At 34.6% G+C, this 16,194-nt stretch overlaps 1 protein-coding gene across 6 annotated transcripts in view; it reads right to left on the bottom strand.

Annotated features, from left to right (window-relative positions):
- Positions 1-16,194, bottom strand: part of LOC145252499 (rap1 GTPase-GDP dissociation stimulator 1-like) — a 261,423-nt gene that overhangs the window by 50,336 nt on the left and 194,893 nt on the right. For all 6 annotated transcript variants that reach the window (XM_080111991.1, XM_080111990.1, XM_080111994.1 and 3 more), the window contains 3 exons: positions 13,960-14,085; positions 10,551-10,697; positions 534-662 (listed from right to left, as the gene is read on the bottom strand). In XM_080111991.1, coding sequence (XP_079968117.1) covers positions 534-662; positions 10,551-10,697; positions 13,960-14,085 — 402 coding nt within the window. The remainder of the gene's footprint in view (positions 1-533; positions 663-10,550; positions 10,698-13,959; positions 14,086-16,194) is intronic.

The raw sequence follows: 16,194 nt of genomic DNA on the forward strand, positions 1-16,194 counted from the left end.
AAAAAGAAACAAAAAACAATAACATCAATATTTGGTGCATTTTTGTTTGCAAAGCCAGCATCTTCAGACAGCCTAATCTGGTAGTACCAGATGCCATAACAGGTATTACTATTCCATGCTAAAGTGAACCTGGAAACAATGGTAACTAACTCATTTTTTATATCCCCTGAATGGGGTCTCACTACTAGACGTTTTTCAAGGTTATACCCAGGACAAGACCTCTGGGTCTTGTTTAGCTATGTTGTATATCCATCATTGCCCTGCATTTCTGAACAATAAATAAAAAAAATTGTCCTTTAGTCCTCACATTCCATTAGCAATGTTTCTGGTAGAGAGGAAAGAATTGCTGTTTTCTGGGTCAGAATCTATTCCATCTAACACTTATTGTTAGCTGTTTTTGTTTTTACTTTGAAGTGGTATATTTTTTTAGTTAGGTAGCTCCTTGCATCAAGTGGTTTCATGCTTTGTCTGGAGCGATTTTCATAAAATAAAAAAATATTAACTGATAGACGGAAGGAGAAATACCAACTTACCAGTTTCAGCCAGACTATCCAAAGCCAAGAGAACCATATATGGCAAACCTTCTTCTTCAGCGTGATTCTTTAAATAATCCTCCAAGATATCCAAAGCTCCTCCCTCAAGTGCTTTCTTCTGCAACAGTTCTGAAAGACAAAGATGGAACATTATTTCATTTTCCCCTTTTGGATAAGGTGAAAAAAAAAAAAAAAAAAAAAAATTTTCTAACCTAATAGATCCCTCTGTCACATCACCATAGTTGCATCCCTAGGCTTGTTTTATAAGTTCCTTCGTGATTGCTCGATGATAAAATAACACCAGATGAGTAATCAGTGGAACTGTGTATGCATGTGTGCATGTGTGTGTGTATGCATGTGTGCATACGTGTGTGCATACGTGTGTGTGTGTGCATACATGTGTGTATGCGTGTGTGTGTGTGCATACATGTGTGTGTATGCATGTGTGCATACGTGTGTGTGTATGCATGTGTGTATGCATACGTGTGTGTGTATGCATGTGTGCATACGTGTGTGTGTATGTGTGCATGTATGCATACATGTGTGTGTATACGTGTGTGTACGCGTGTGTGTATGCGTGTGTGTGTATGCATGTGTGTATGCATGTGTGCATACGTGTGTGTGTATGCATGTGTGCATACGTGTGTGTATGCATGTGTGCATACGTGTGTGTTTGTGTGTATGCATGTGTGCATACATGTATGTGTATCATGTAGCAATGAAAAAAAATCCTCAAATATTGTCCTTTGCTAGCTGTCTGGTTGTGTCGTTCCCCAACGATTTTCTTCTCAGCCTGATCTACTCTCGTTCATCTCCAATCTTTCTGATTTCTCTTGTGGGACCTCCGAGCCCAAGCTGGAAACTACTCAACTGCCACAAATTCAAGACAATCCGTAAATTGTCTCTGTCACAAAAATTCACTGCCACTCCTAAAACTGTAAACTATCCCTAAATAAATGACCTCTAAGTCAGATCTTTTGTCCCAGTCACCGGCCACACCTTTATTAACAATCCTATTTCAGCTTTCCTTTGTGTTCCTTGGTGAACAACTTCCTCTCCATTGTCTTTCTACTAAACTCACTTCCTAAAACTTTTGTTCTGTTGATAAACTTGTTTACTCTTTCCGTTAGTTTTTCATCTTTTTATTTCTAACACTGGAGGTGAGGGGCAAAACGTCAACAGTATCATGCTTTTACAGTATGCGGCTTAATTAACTTTTTGCACTTTGTATCCCTAAACTAAAAAATATCTCCAACAAACCCCTTTAGACGCCAGAAGAGTTTCTCCTATGATAGCTTCTTTCTTAAGAACGTTTACATTTGGAATTTCCTTCCTGTTCCAGTGTAACAGAGCGCATGTGAAAATAGCAGCAGCAGCCAAAGGATAGATAACTAGTAAAGGTATTAGCAGCAGCAGCGTTTGAGTATGTATGCAAATTAGCAAGTGTGTGCAGGTTCGTGTCACAGGAAAAAGAAAAAAAGACAGCATGTGATCGAGAGAGAAGCAAAGTGCATGCAGAGAAAGATGGACGTGTGACCCCGTGGTGGTAGTGAGAGACTTAAGCTGGTGTAATCTCATGGCAAATGAAATGAACAGTTAGAGAAAACAAGACGAAGGAATTGTTTGGAAAGTAATGGTGATAAATGTCTTTTGTTAAAACAGAAAAAAAAAAAACGAGTCGGATTTATCTATTTTTTGTTTGGTCATTTGTTCCTTTGCGATGGTGCTACGCAGCGTAGGGGTTCGAAAAAGGTTTGAACTGTAACGAACACGGTTTGAGCGTAACAGCCATGTTACATCAGTTACCCTAATGGTATCAACATACAAAAATTTAGATCTAATGTAAACAAACATCTTGCTGTTCAAATCCCCATCCAGATTGCCCTCTATAAATCTGACTCCTACCATAGTGACCACTTCAGTAGCAACAGGTCTTATTTGAGGTGAATAAAAAAAAAATTTTTTTAATTGAAAATCAAAAATCAAAAGGGAATTTGCATAATTAATTTTTAAACTCAATGTTTTTTTTTTTATTGAATAATAACCCCCTTTTTAGAAAGTTATTTAACCCCAAAATGCAAAACTTATTTTGAACAATTTTTTTCATATACAATTTATTGAACACAAATTGTTATTTTATCTGTCATTTGGTTGCTTTATTCTATAGCATATGTTGTATCATCGAGTGGAAAACAATACACAAATATAAAATAGATTTATTTTGTTAGGTACAATAATAGAAGTCCGTGTCAGGTAGCAACAACTGGTAAGCAAGTTGATAAAGAAACCATTAAGTGTTTGCATTTCAACGTGCAGTTTCAACTGACCTCAACCAGTTTTGCTCTCCTTAAAAATATACATGAACTGTAGTCACGTACTTTAGTCACATCTACAACAGTACATTAACCTTTTTCAGAGCCATTTAATACTTAATCCAATCATTTTGATAAAAAGATTGGTTCTTGTCTAGAATTCCTCCGATATTAAAAAACAAAGAAAAAAAAAAAGATCTGTCTAGGATGCAAAACAGTTTGAAAGAACATTTTCAGTTTTAGTCTTTGAGACAAGGCAGACTCAACGTTTCCAAAAGAACATGTGAGATTGGTTAGAAAAAAAAAAAAAATGGTTTGATATTGTTTAATACAATGATGAAACATTTTTGACTTCTCTCACACTTTAAACCACTGGAAAAATGAACAATGAAAGCCAGTGATTATATTTGTGTCTGATTTCCAAGAGAAATGGTTAAAAAAAAATAAATAAATAAATAAAAAAGAAAGAAAGAAAAGCTTGCTTTGGTTTCTCTGTTTTTGAATGACATTAAGCGTTTTGTTGGTTACTTATTGCTAACACGCATATTGTATATTCTTTGAAAGCGATCTTGTATTTTATGCCTTAGCTGAGTAGGAGGAGAGAACAGTCCAATGGTGTTATATGATGGTAATGGATCCAATTGGATTTTAACGGTTTGGGATTATATGGTCATTGACATGGGGTAACCATAGAAATAGAAAGTGAGTGGGAGGGGTCAGAGAAGAGCAAGAAAGTAAAATGAACATAAGCAACAGCTAGGTTAGAATCTGGTCAGAGAACTGAAAGGGGGGCAGAGAATGGGAGAGAGAGAAGGGGAAAGAGGGAAAGAGACAGAAGGGGTGGAAGCGAAGGGGGAGGGAAAGATAGAAGAGGTGGAAGCGAAGGGGGAGGGAAAGATAGAAGAGGTGGAAAGAGATAGAAGGAGAGAGGAAGACAGAGAAGGAGAGAGGAAGACAGAGAAGGGGAGAGAAAGACAGAGAAGGGGAGAGAAAGACAGAGAAGGGGAGAGAAAGACAGAGAAGGGGAGAGAAAGACAGAGAAGGGGAGAGAAAGACAGAGAAGGGGAGAGAAAGACAGAGAAGGGGAGAGAAAGACAGAGAAGGGGAGAGAAAGACAGAGAAGGGGAGAGAAAGACAGAGAAGGGGAGAGAAAGACAGAGATGGGGAGAGAAAGACAGAGATGGGGAGAGAAAGACAGAGATGGGGAGAGAAAGACAGAGATGGGGAGAGAAAGACAGAGATGGGGAGAGAAAGACAGAGATGGGGAGAGAAAGACAGAGATGGGGAGAGAAAGACAGAGATGGGGAGAGAAAGACAGAGATGGGGAGAGAAAGACAGAGATGGGGAGAGAAAGACAGAAGGGGAGAGAAAGACAGAAGGGGAGAGAAAGACAGAGAAGGGGAGCGATTAAAGAGCTTGGTAATTAAACAGAAGACAGATAAAAGGAAGAGAAGAGAGAAAAAAAATAAAGGAAAAGAAGATAAAAAAACAGAGGGAGTAAGAAAAAGAAGAAAAAAGAAAAACAGAAAAAAAAATTTAAATAGCAAAATATTAACCGATACAAAATTGAATGCCGAATTTTTTTGAAAAAAACATTGCACATGAGAATTTCATCGGGTTTGATATCGAATGCATTGATGATCTATAGTTTCAAAAGACTCTGAACATATCAATACTTTTTAACAATCCTAAAGCAGAAGATCTATAGAATATGAACTCAAAGATTAATTTACATAAAAAGACAATATATTACTGATTTGAAATCGGGGAAAGGAATAATACCTTCCCCTATATCTGAATGAAAAGGGAGCCTTTGAGCCGCCTTCGGCTATGCTCGATCCATCATATAAATGAAAATGGAATAAGGGGATTATACTGTATTGGATTCAGATATAATACAGATTTCGGGTTTTATTTAGAATTGAAAAAAACAAAAAAACAAAATAAATGTGCATGATATCCATACTTATAGAAACAAATCTATATCTAGAAAAGTTAAATTGTGTATGTGTGTGTGTGTGTGCATTTCCCTACCAAACTACTCTGTCGATTTTCAGTCTACAGACTCAAGATTTGACATAAGGGGTATTGAGATTTGGGAAAATCTTTTTACTTGGTTTTTGGCCAGAAATTTGGCTGTCAAGGGGTCAAAGTTCTTTGAGAATTCTACTGAACTTCTCCGCCAATTTTGTGTCTTAACACTTGAAATTTTAGATGTAGGTTACTTGGACATGCATCAAACTTTTTAATTTGATTTGAGCCTAAAAAAATAAATATTAATGGGTCAAAATTGGGGTCAAAGTTAAAAAAAAATTGTTCAACATTTTCCTTACCATGTTCCAGACATGTTTGAGGTTTGGTTGAGAGTTGAATTTTCGTAAAGCAGCTTTTTTTTTTTTTCATTGTTAAACGAGGATTTTTGTTGTTTGTTCATTCAATTATAATTATATAATTTCAGTTGCTTCTTTAATTATAAAATAAGATTTTGATTGAGATTTTGGTTTGGGGATTCTGTTTCTGAATCTGAACTTGATTTATCTGAAACGGTGGCAATCTTTCTAGGGCAATTGCTCTTGACATATCTAAAGCCTTTGATAGGGTATGGCATAAAGGTTTACTTCATAAGATCGCTAGCTATGGTATAGCTGGAAAAGTCTTCTCAATTATTAAATCATTTCTTTCTGATAGGTTCATAAGAGTAGTAGTTGAGGGGCAAAAATCAGAAGCTCACAGTATTAATGCCGGTGTCCCTCAGGGATCCATCCTGGGCCCAACTCTTTTCCTGATCTACATTAATGATCTTCCAAATCACATCCTTACATCATTTGTAGACATTTATGCTGACGACACTACCATTTATGGTAGCACATCTAAGACAGTAAACGACCAAGTTCTCTCCAATTCTCTCTCCTCTGATCTTGAGCACGTGGTACAATGGGGAAAGGAGTGGCTGGTTACTTTTAATGCATCTAAAACCAAGCTTCTCTCTTTACATCATCAACATTCTAATCCACATTTGTCATCAATTGAAATGAATGGCTCTCGTCTTCAGGAGGCCTCAAGTTTTGACAAGCTTCTGGGCTTGACCATTACTCCTGATCTTAAATGGAACACATATATCAAATCTGTTGCCAAGGCCGCTGGAAAAATGGTGGGATCTTTCTATCGATCCGGTAGATATCTCACTGCTGATGCTATTCTCTATCTATATAAGAGCCAGGTACGTCCAAGGATGGAATACTGTTGCCACATCTGGGCAGGAGCTGCTAGAAAGGACTTGTCCTGCCTTGATAGAGTTCAAAATAGACTTCGTAGCCTCGTAGGAGATGTCCTTTTCTCCTCCTTGCAACCTCTATCTCACAGAAGAGATGTTGCGAGTTTGTCTCTGATGTATCGTTATTTTCATGGAAAGTGTTCAACTGAGCTTCAATCTATGGTCCCCCCTCGCCAAACTTTCACAAGAAACACTTGTCTAGCTGTAAACACTATCAATAATTTCCCCCACTCTTTATCTGTGCCTAAACCTAAACGTAGATTCCATGATCAAAGCTTCTTTCTTAGAACTGCACGCCTGTGGAATTGTCTTCCGTTTTCCTGCTTTCCGGCTGACTACAATATGGTTGTGTTCAAGTCTAAAGTAAATAAGTTCTTGATGAGCCGTTCCATATAAGTTATCAAATTTACACAATTTTCATTACTAATGATTACTATAATGTCCAATTTCTACTGTACACTCTTTAACCCTTATCCTTGAGTGGCCTCTGGGCCTTGATAATGTGGTGATGCCTTTGTAAAAAAAGAAAAAAAAAAAAAAAACTTCAGTGCTTTTTTTTAGGCTTTTTATTTGACATTTATATATTTTAGATTTTTCATTTCTCCTGCTCCCCACCCATCTCAGAGCACTGTGTGGGTGGTGGTGGTGATGGGGGCACATTCTCCCCAATGCAACAAGGATACAGGAGAAGTATACTCATCCTGCTGATGCACCTGTATTTTCTTCGTCTTTTCTAATGGCCTTGTTTCTAGAAAAAATGCTAGTTTTCCAGCCGTATTTTATCCATTCTTTAGCAAGTTGATTGACCCTTCAGCCACTGCTTACTAAATCAGTTAATTATTTAATGTGGGGAGTGTGAGCATATTTTCTTGCTGTGTTTGTCTGATTTAGTGCTAGTCACGACCAACCAATTGATTGGATCGGGCCAATTGCCTGTCTTAACCGAAGTAAGGGCCAAAATGGCATGTTGCATCTCATGTCCTAATAGGACCATGAACATGATCTGCTCAACCACCAGGATCCCATCCTTAGGCATTACAGGTTGTCACCCATGGTGAACAGGTGGCCCAATTGAGGAACTTTTAATCTCTACTGGGGGGGGGGGGGCAGTTGGTGTCTTCTAATGCCCCACTGACAGGGTTGTTTTCCTGTTGTCTTTAGCAATCTTCTACATATATACAAGCCAGATATGTTGTAAGATGGATATATACAAGCCAGATATGTTGTAAGATGGATATATACAAGCCAGATATGTTGTAAGATGGATATATACAAGCCAGATATGTTGTAAGATGGATATATACAAGCCAGATATGTTGTAAGATGGATATATACAAGCCAGATATGTTGTAAGATGGATATATACAAGCCAGATATGTTGTAAGATGGATATATACAAGCCAGATATGTTGTAAGATGGATATATACAAGCCAGATATGTTGTAAGATGGATATATACAAGCCAGATATGTTGTAAGATGGATATATACAAGCCAGATATGTTGTAAGATGGATATATACAAGCCAGATATGTTGTAAGATGGATATATACAAGCCAGATATGTTGTAAGATGGATATATACAAGCCAGATATGTTGTAAGATGGATATATACAAGCCAGATATGTTGTAAGATGGATTACTGCTGCCACATCTGGGGAGGTGTTACTTAGGGCACACTTGTCTCGATAAAGTATAAATTTGATTAATCTCTTCTGTTCTCTACAGAACAATCAATATTTCATTCTGAATAGCCATTTTATTTTGTTGAACGGTGGTCCATGTTGATAAAGACAAAAATAAAATAATTATATCCAGAAAATAATTTGAATTCATTTTCAGAAAAGACATTTTTTAATTTTTAAAAAGGAGTTTAATCTGTATTGCCAGTAGATTTACTTCCCTTTGTTTGGAAGCGAAAAAATACATTTTTTGGGGGGGGGGGGATCTAAGTATATTTGTCCATTACACACTTCCATTTCTTTAGGAAAAAAAAAAAAAAAAAAAAAAAAAAAGAAATCCCCCCCCCCCCAACCTCTTTGGCATTGTTTAAAAAAGAAAAAGAAATGCTAAACAAAATGCAAATAAATACACTTATGGGCAACGTCAGTTCGGGACAGCTAGTTCTATTACATATGAAAAAAAGACTAACAAGAAAATAATAGTCATGACGGTAGATAAAATTTGGTTGGAGATATGCTTGTCCAAACATAACAAGCCAATACAGTAAATAGCAATGAATTTAAAAAATTGGTGCCGAGAATAAGAAAATATAATCACGTTAAACTGTATTTGCAAAAACGAAAACAGATGTAATCTTTCGATGAATACCTCAAGCTAAGAAAATGCTATTTTGAACTCAAGTGCGATAAAAAGACTCCAGAGTTCATCTTGAGTATTATTTTCACAAAGATTTGGTCAATGTAACCTTCGACCTTCTTCAGGTATTATCTTGTTGAACTTGGGAATCTGCATGGAATTTAAAACAAAACCCTTTATTTAATTCACCGGGGTAGCATGCAGCCGTTGCATCAGCCATGACTGGGTAGAAATCTTAAGTAATTCACGTATTTTGAGAATTTCCTACAACGAAGATTCAACCTTAACCCCCCCCCCCAACCTCCAGAAAAATGCTGGCGATACTCAAAATACAATTGCCAATTACTTAGGTTACTCAGTTATGGTTGACGGAACGAGAACGTGCTAACCCCATGGATTAAACGAAGAGTTCCGTTTGAAATTGTATGCATGGAATTACAAGTTTGACAGAAACATTCCTGAGTTTAAGATAAACCTAAAGAAGGTCGGAGGTTAGATTGACCGAAACGTTGTGAAAATGACACTCAAGACAAGAACAGCAGTCTAAAGAATCCAAATAATATAACTACACTTCATTTGTTGTGCCCTCAATCAATTTGAAAAAAAGATTCAAGTTCGACAAGATATACCCGAAGAAGGTTGGAGATTACATTGACCAAAATGTTGTGAAAATAACACTCAAAACGAGAACAGTAGTCTGAAGAAGCCAAATAAAACGAATAATCAATCCTCATCTCAAAAACATAAAATAGGTCCACCCATTCAATGTGCATGCTAAGCAACAAAAAACGCTATTTCAAAGCGTGACAGATTGATGAATCAACAGAACCTTTTATGGAAAAGCGTGAAAGCAATGGAATCAGGTTTAACTATGTGTGTTGACTGATCCTACAAATATTACATATAAACAAAAAAAAAAAAAAAAATCAGACTTAAAGGATGTATATATTAATAATACATGACTTCTTTGACAAAGTGGATGCATCTGGAAATACCAACTTTTCTTTGGTTTTATGGAATTCGGATGAAAAAAAGAAAAAAAAGAAAATGTTTTATCCTTTTTACCAAATTTGCTTATCTAACATATAAAGTTATCTTGTCTGATTTTCAAAGTCAGACCCAAGTTGCAATCTGACATATCAATATTTAATTCAGATTAGCCGGTTTTCTTCATTTTTTTTTTTTTTTTCTTCCACTATATTATTGGCATAAATATAATTTATTTTGCTTTGTTTTTTTTTTTTCTTCTCCTGAAAATTTGTACTTTGGACAAGTATACTATTAGAGTGGAGACATTTTGTTTTTCATTTTCTATGAATTAAAGTTTGGAATGTTATGGTATCTTTCGGAAATAGTGAGTCTGTTGGTAAACCAAGATGTAAACATGACAGTAGCCTTGCAGGACAACCTTCTTCATGGCCACCTGAATAGACATGGACATGATAATTAAAGCTCCTAGAAATGTACAACAATCAACTGGTGATTGTTTTCTTAGTTAATAAATCAATAATTTAAATAAATCAATGTTTTTTTTTGTAATCATCAATTAAATCCAATAAAATTTGCATCCATGAAAAGAATAACAATATGGCGATCAGCAAGAAATGGAGCCAATGGTCAGGTCACAACACAGAGAATAAAAAAATTACAAAAATAAAAATGATTTTCTTTAAAGAATCATGGTCTCTACTCATCTTACATATAAAATTATCGTATTGCATTTTGAAAGTCAGACTCAAATAGCAATTTTACATATTGATATTTGATTCAGACTAGCCAATTTTTCAATTTTTTGATTCAGACTAGCCAATTTTTCAATTTTTTGATTCAGACTAGCCAATTTTTCAATTTTTTTTTTATTCCACGATGTTATTGAAACGAATATAATTTATTTCGATTTATTTTTTTTTAGTGTGTGAAAATATATAAGAGTGGAGACATTTCCTTTTTACTAAAAATATAGCTCTAACCAAATCAATCTAATCCTAACATACAACCCCATGAATTGGGAAAGTCTCTTCCTTTTTGTTTATTTTTTTTCTGCATAATAGAACAATCGCACTTAACTTCCCTATGAGTGGACTCTCCCAGGCAATACAAAATAACAATTTACCATGTGTGTTGGTCACATTAAGTAAAAGTCCACAGGCAACCGTACGGAGTTTGGTGACATCAGTTCCATTGTTGCTATTGATTCCCTTCATCAGATTTAGAAGTGTCTGAAGGCCATCATTCTCATCGACACAATTGCGTGCCTCATCTGAAATAGAAGCAAGAAACAAAAATAATATCAAATCAGTCAGAGAAAAATTACAGAAATGCAACACTGGATAACTAATTTAATAGTTTTAACCATTATCCTTGAGTGGATATTGGCCTTGATAAAATGTTGACCTAATAGTAAAAAAAAGAAAAAAAAAAATTAAATAAAATGAGACCTGTGGAAATGATAGTATTTACATCAAAGTTATACTGTGCAATGTTTGGGATGAAAATATGAAAAAAAAAAAAATTTTTTTAAAAGTTATCTAATGTATGTTACCATGTAAAATGGAGGTTAAACTGATGATGATGATAATGGTGGTGGTGATGATGATATATTTTTGATAGTTTCTGAGTTTTAGGTAGACATACAGACTTGCAACTGCTCTTTATAACAACTTGAGCTTTTGGCTAGAAACAAAGTGTAGTATCTGTTCTGATGCTACACTTAGTCTATTCTATCCTCAGTAAAGGAGAAATCCTTCTAGAGTGAGGCAATTAAATTTTTTTTTTTTTTCAAATCTAGAGTGCCTCTTTTGAATTTCTGCTGGATTTCCCCCCACATTAAAATCAACCTTGCGTTTAATTCTGCCCTCGTGAGGAGGCAAGTAAATATAAACTGCTCTTTATATAATAGATAATGATGATGATGATGATGATGATGATGATGATTATCGTGGTTTTAGCAATCACCATAATCAAGATGATTTTTCTATCAAGCAGAAAAAAAAAAAACAAACAAAAAAAATTTTTTTAAGCTCGTGAGTGGCATCTCGTACCATTCTGAATTGCAAAGAGAAATTGCCAACACAAAGATTTATCTTTTCAATGTCACATCTGTCCTGTTGCCAATGTTCTAAGAACCGCCACAAAAAAGGTCATTGCGACACAAAACAATAAGTAATGTCTTTCTGATTAAATAGAATTATTGCATGACATGACGCTTTGCTATAAAGAACCGCTTTGTGTGATCGTCTGAGAATTGATTTCCCAATCTCAAATGAACAAAGCCAATGATTAAACAATGTTGATTAAATATTCAGTAATTAAAGCGTGACATTTTTTTTTTTTTTTACTTTTTACTAATGAGTCACTACTACAAGGCTAAGATTCACTCAAGGATAAAGGTTACACCTAGAAAAAAAAAAATGTGATCTGTTGGGTCATCCACTGAGCTTGAGTTAAGACTGTTTGAAACAGGAAAAGGTAAGTTTGCAAAACTAGTTTAAAAAAAAAATATATAGATAACTGAATCTCTTTCTGCTGTCTCTCTCTCCTCACTAGCAACTGGTTAAATAGTATTACTACGTGCGCTGTTATTTCTTTTTGTCAATGCAAATGATGATTCATATCTTAGTTACTTTTATTACATATGATGATGATTATGATGATGTAAACCTTCTCAAAGTTATCTAATGTATACTACCATGTAAAATGGAGGTGATCAGAGAAAGCGTGTGAAAATACTATCCTGGGTACCCAGCATTGCCCGAGTGTTTGGAGGTGTGTTGAGCAAAAAAAGTGGTAGTAGACAGGCAGGAAGGCAGGTTCGAACCCTTGATGCAAAGGTGGAAAAGAAAATGAAAGAAAATCTGACATTTTACAACTACTCCACAATGCGACTGGAAGTTCGGAATGTTAAAATTAGGCAAAGTCAATCCAACCGATACGAAGACTTGCAAAAATGGCTCGCAAAAAAAAAATCGACCCCTCCTTGTAGAAAACTACCCAGTTGAGGGTAAAAGAATTAATGTTTTTGGCCAATTTTTCGATATTTGTCATCGGAGATGTTGAGCTTCAAAATGATACTGATCTTGTGAAACTGTCACCTCTATCAAAAGTTTTAGGCAGACATACAAACATACATACATTTAAACAGACAGTTGAGATTTATATTACAGATGAGAAGCACATGTCATGAAAATAACGACCAAGTAATGAAAGATTAACAAAATCTCTTCTGCGAGAGGCAGGTGGTAGGGAGGAGAAAAGGGGGTCACCAACTAGATTTTAAAGTTCATTTGTTACTCTGTCAAGATAGGAAAGGGTATTTTGAGCAGTCACTCCGCAGATGTAGCAACAGCAATTCACCTTCTAATGTATTTGCCTCTTATATCTATAATAGTTTGATAGCATTTGATACAGTTAAAAAAAAATAAAATAAATAAAATAACGGGACTTGGGTGCCATCAACTAGAAACGAAACCCTAAGCAAAATTTTATAAGAAAAAAAAAAAAATGCTACTTGCTGGATGTGAACTTGCAAAACTTAAGTTCATAAGCGAACACGCTGTCAATCGGACCACAATAACACAGATGTTATAACGTAACAAATTTAGCTTTTTAAAATGAAACAACAAATTGACCACTTGCGCATGCACTATTAACATACAGCGTCAAACCAAAGTTTTACCCCCCCTCAAAAAAAAACATTTCTACATAAAATTGACGATTTTTTCTAATTTTCCAGTATTATGTGTCTGAGAGATCGCTCTTTCTAATGGTACCTCATTTAAACCACTTAGATGCAGATGATTAAAGTTTTTAGCAGACATACAAACTCACGTACTGACAGCCGAAATTTATATAGATGCAAAGGATTGTGTCATGGGTGAGATAGAAAAGACGTTCCAAAAGTAGTGCCTTGTATTTTTATTCCGCCTGAAGAGATCAGAGGGAATTACAAATTGCATTGCTATGATGATTGAACTTATGAATCATAACCTGAAAGTTTCAGCTCTCTGTTGCAGATATTGACGTTGTGAGACTAAGATCCCAACCCCTGTCATTTTATTTAAAAAAAAAAAAAAAAAACGAAATTAAAAACACTCACAGAAAACGCTGGCAAGGGACAGCTAGTTTATAATAACGACAAAATTTTTTATACTTGGAGGGGGGGGGCGCTTTTCATTGTATTTTAACTTTGAGTCAAAATTTTCTACCGAGTCAGTTGCATTCATAAAGATAACTGAATGAATAAAATATATGAAAAACCTTAATCATTGTATCTTGTATATTTACCTCCAGAAAAGCAGTTCATGTTCAACCAACAAGAAGTGACACAAAACCATCAGAAAATGCAAGAATGAGAGGAATGTCTAAATTATTAAAAGATTTTTCTCATAATTTTCGTCCAATCATTAGTTTTCTGATAATTTTCATCCAATCATCAGTTTTCGCATAATTTTCCTACAATCATTTATTGACTAGAATTGAGTATATGATATTTAGTGCAATTAAACCAGAAAAATTCAGCTTACCATTTTCATAGCAAATATTGCCGAGTGCACGACAAGCTTGGATGACATCATTGTTGTCAGAACTCTGGAGCATCTTCACCAAAGTAGGAATGATATTACCATCAACAAATGGCTGCCTGAGGGATTCTAAAAGAGAACAAAAAAACAAAAGAAAATCACATAAATATAAAAAGAAATAAAAAATAAAAATAAAAAAATAATAACCTGTTTTAAAAACATAAATGAAAAAAGATTTGCTGAATATCAATTTCTTCTTAAGGTCCCTTAAGCCTTGAATTTCAGAGATTTTTGTAGAAGCAAAAATCATGTAATGGTTTTGATCAAAATTAGAAAGAGGATTTTAGATATATTGTTTAGTATCATTATATCAGAATTTTAATCTTTATAAGGTGGTGTCAAGCTGATCCGCTTATGGAATTAATTTTACCTGTCCCAGGACAGGTATCCTGAAGAGAATATATACACACACACACACATATATATATATATATATATATATATATATATTAGCGCAAAACAGTCAAAACAGCTGTGATACAGCAAAAACATCCACACTGTGGATGACTATATAAGCTCCTCATTCTAGGGTTGAGAACTCTTGGTAGTGATATCGTATTGTATACTACTGCTTTAGCATAATGCAAAACATTGAGCTATCAATTATCAACAACACCTGCCTTGTAGTCAAGTGGGTAGACTCACTGACTATCAACTTGGTCATAATTTCGCTTCTGGCTTAGGTTGAGTGCTAATCTAGCCGTACTGAAGAGTTGTGATATAGCAAAACTGTCTGCGCATGAATACACACTTTGAAAGCAAGTCATTACTTAGGCATTTCTGGTTGAAGACGACCGAGTGTCTTTTTTTCAATTTTGTTGGTTATCTTTTCTATTTGCCGAGCAGTCTTTCTTGTTTAGGCTGGTAAGTTATATAGTATGGCACCCAGTGGTTGCTGTTCAGCCATATTCTCTAGCGCTTTCCATCGGTACTTCCAATCATCTTCAGAAGTGGTTGTTATTACCGTTTTTTTTTTTTTAATTTTATTTTTAAACAGTAACAACAACAACCACTCCTGAAGATGATCAGAAGTACCAACGGAAAACGCTAGAGAATATAGCCGAACAACAACCACTGGGCGCCATACTATATAACCTACCAGCCAGAACAAGAAAGACTGCTCGGCAAATAGAAAAGATAACCAACAAAATTGGGGAAAAGACAAACTCAGTTGTGTTTGACCAGATATATATATAGATATATAGATATATATGTTTTTTTTTTTTTAGAGATGAAAACTTTAAATTGATAACTTAATTTTCTTTAATTGCAGATTTGGCAACTATGCAATACTTTGATTTCAGCTTGGTTTGGCAATTCATCATGAAGAAATTGACAATTGAGCAGTGTTTGCAATTTGCGGATATGTAAAGTCCAATGTCTAGGCTGATAACTCAAACTATAACAAAATAGACCACTTGAAAGACATTTGATGCATTGCTGCTGAAATACAGCCTAGTTTAGTGCGTAGAGTTTCTGAAAATTGGACATCTACATTACTGCATATACATACAAGCTGTAGGGCCATATGTCCGAAATTGTATTTCGATTATAAATGCAAAAATCTTTGAAATAAACCATATATATGTGTGTGTGCATGTGTGTGTGCAATAAAACTATTTCTCTATGATTTATTTTAATTTAAAGTTTGCCGCCTTTATTAAAAAAAAAATCAAAAAAAAATTTATATATATATATATATATATATATATATGATGATGAGAATAAAGGAAATAATATTTTGAAATAATAGTACTAAGGATATGCATAGATACCTTAAAACACATAGCAAATAACAACAATCATATCTCCAACTGATAAAGGTTGTGGTAGAGTAATCATAGAAAAAAATTATATATATATATATATCATATATATATCATATATTCCGATAAATTTTGTTCTTTTTCTTGTGTATTGATATTCATATTAAAAACCCTTTTTTTCTATTTATTTGAAAAGAAAATACAACTTTTATATACGAGTCGTAGAATTGCATTCATCTGCAAAAGATCTAATTTGCATATTCTTTTGAACATTGATTTTAATTAATTCCCTATTAGTTTTTTCAGTTTTCTTATGGGATGATCATCTTAGTTAACTATTATGTGTTATTATATTCATGCAGATATTCTACATGATTTATACTTGCATAATATTTGCATAAAAAGGTTATAG

This window comes from Euprymna scolopes, chromosome 29, assembly GCF_053919585.1.
Source record: "Euprymna scolopes isolate OS-2025 chromosome 29, ASM5391958v1, whole genome shotgun sequence".
In the NCBI taxonomy this organism is placed as follows: Eukaryota; Metazoa; Mollusca; class Cephalopoda; order Sepiida; family Sepiolidae; genus Euprymna; species Euprymna scolopes.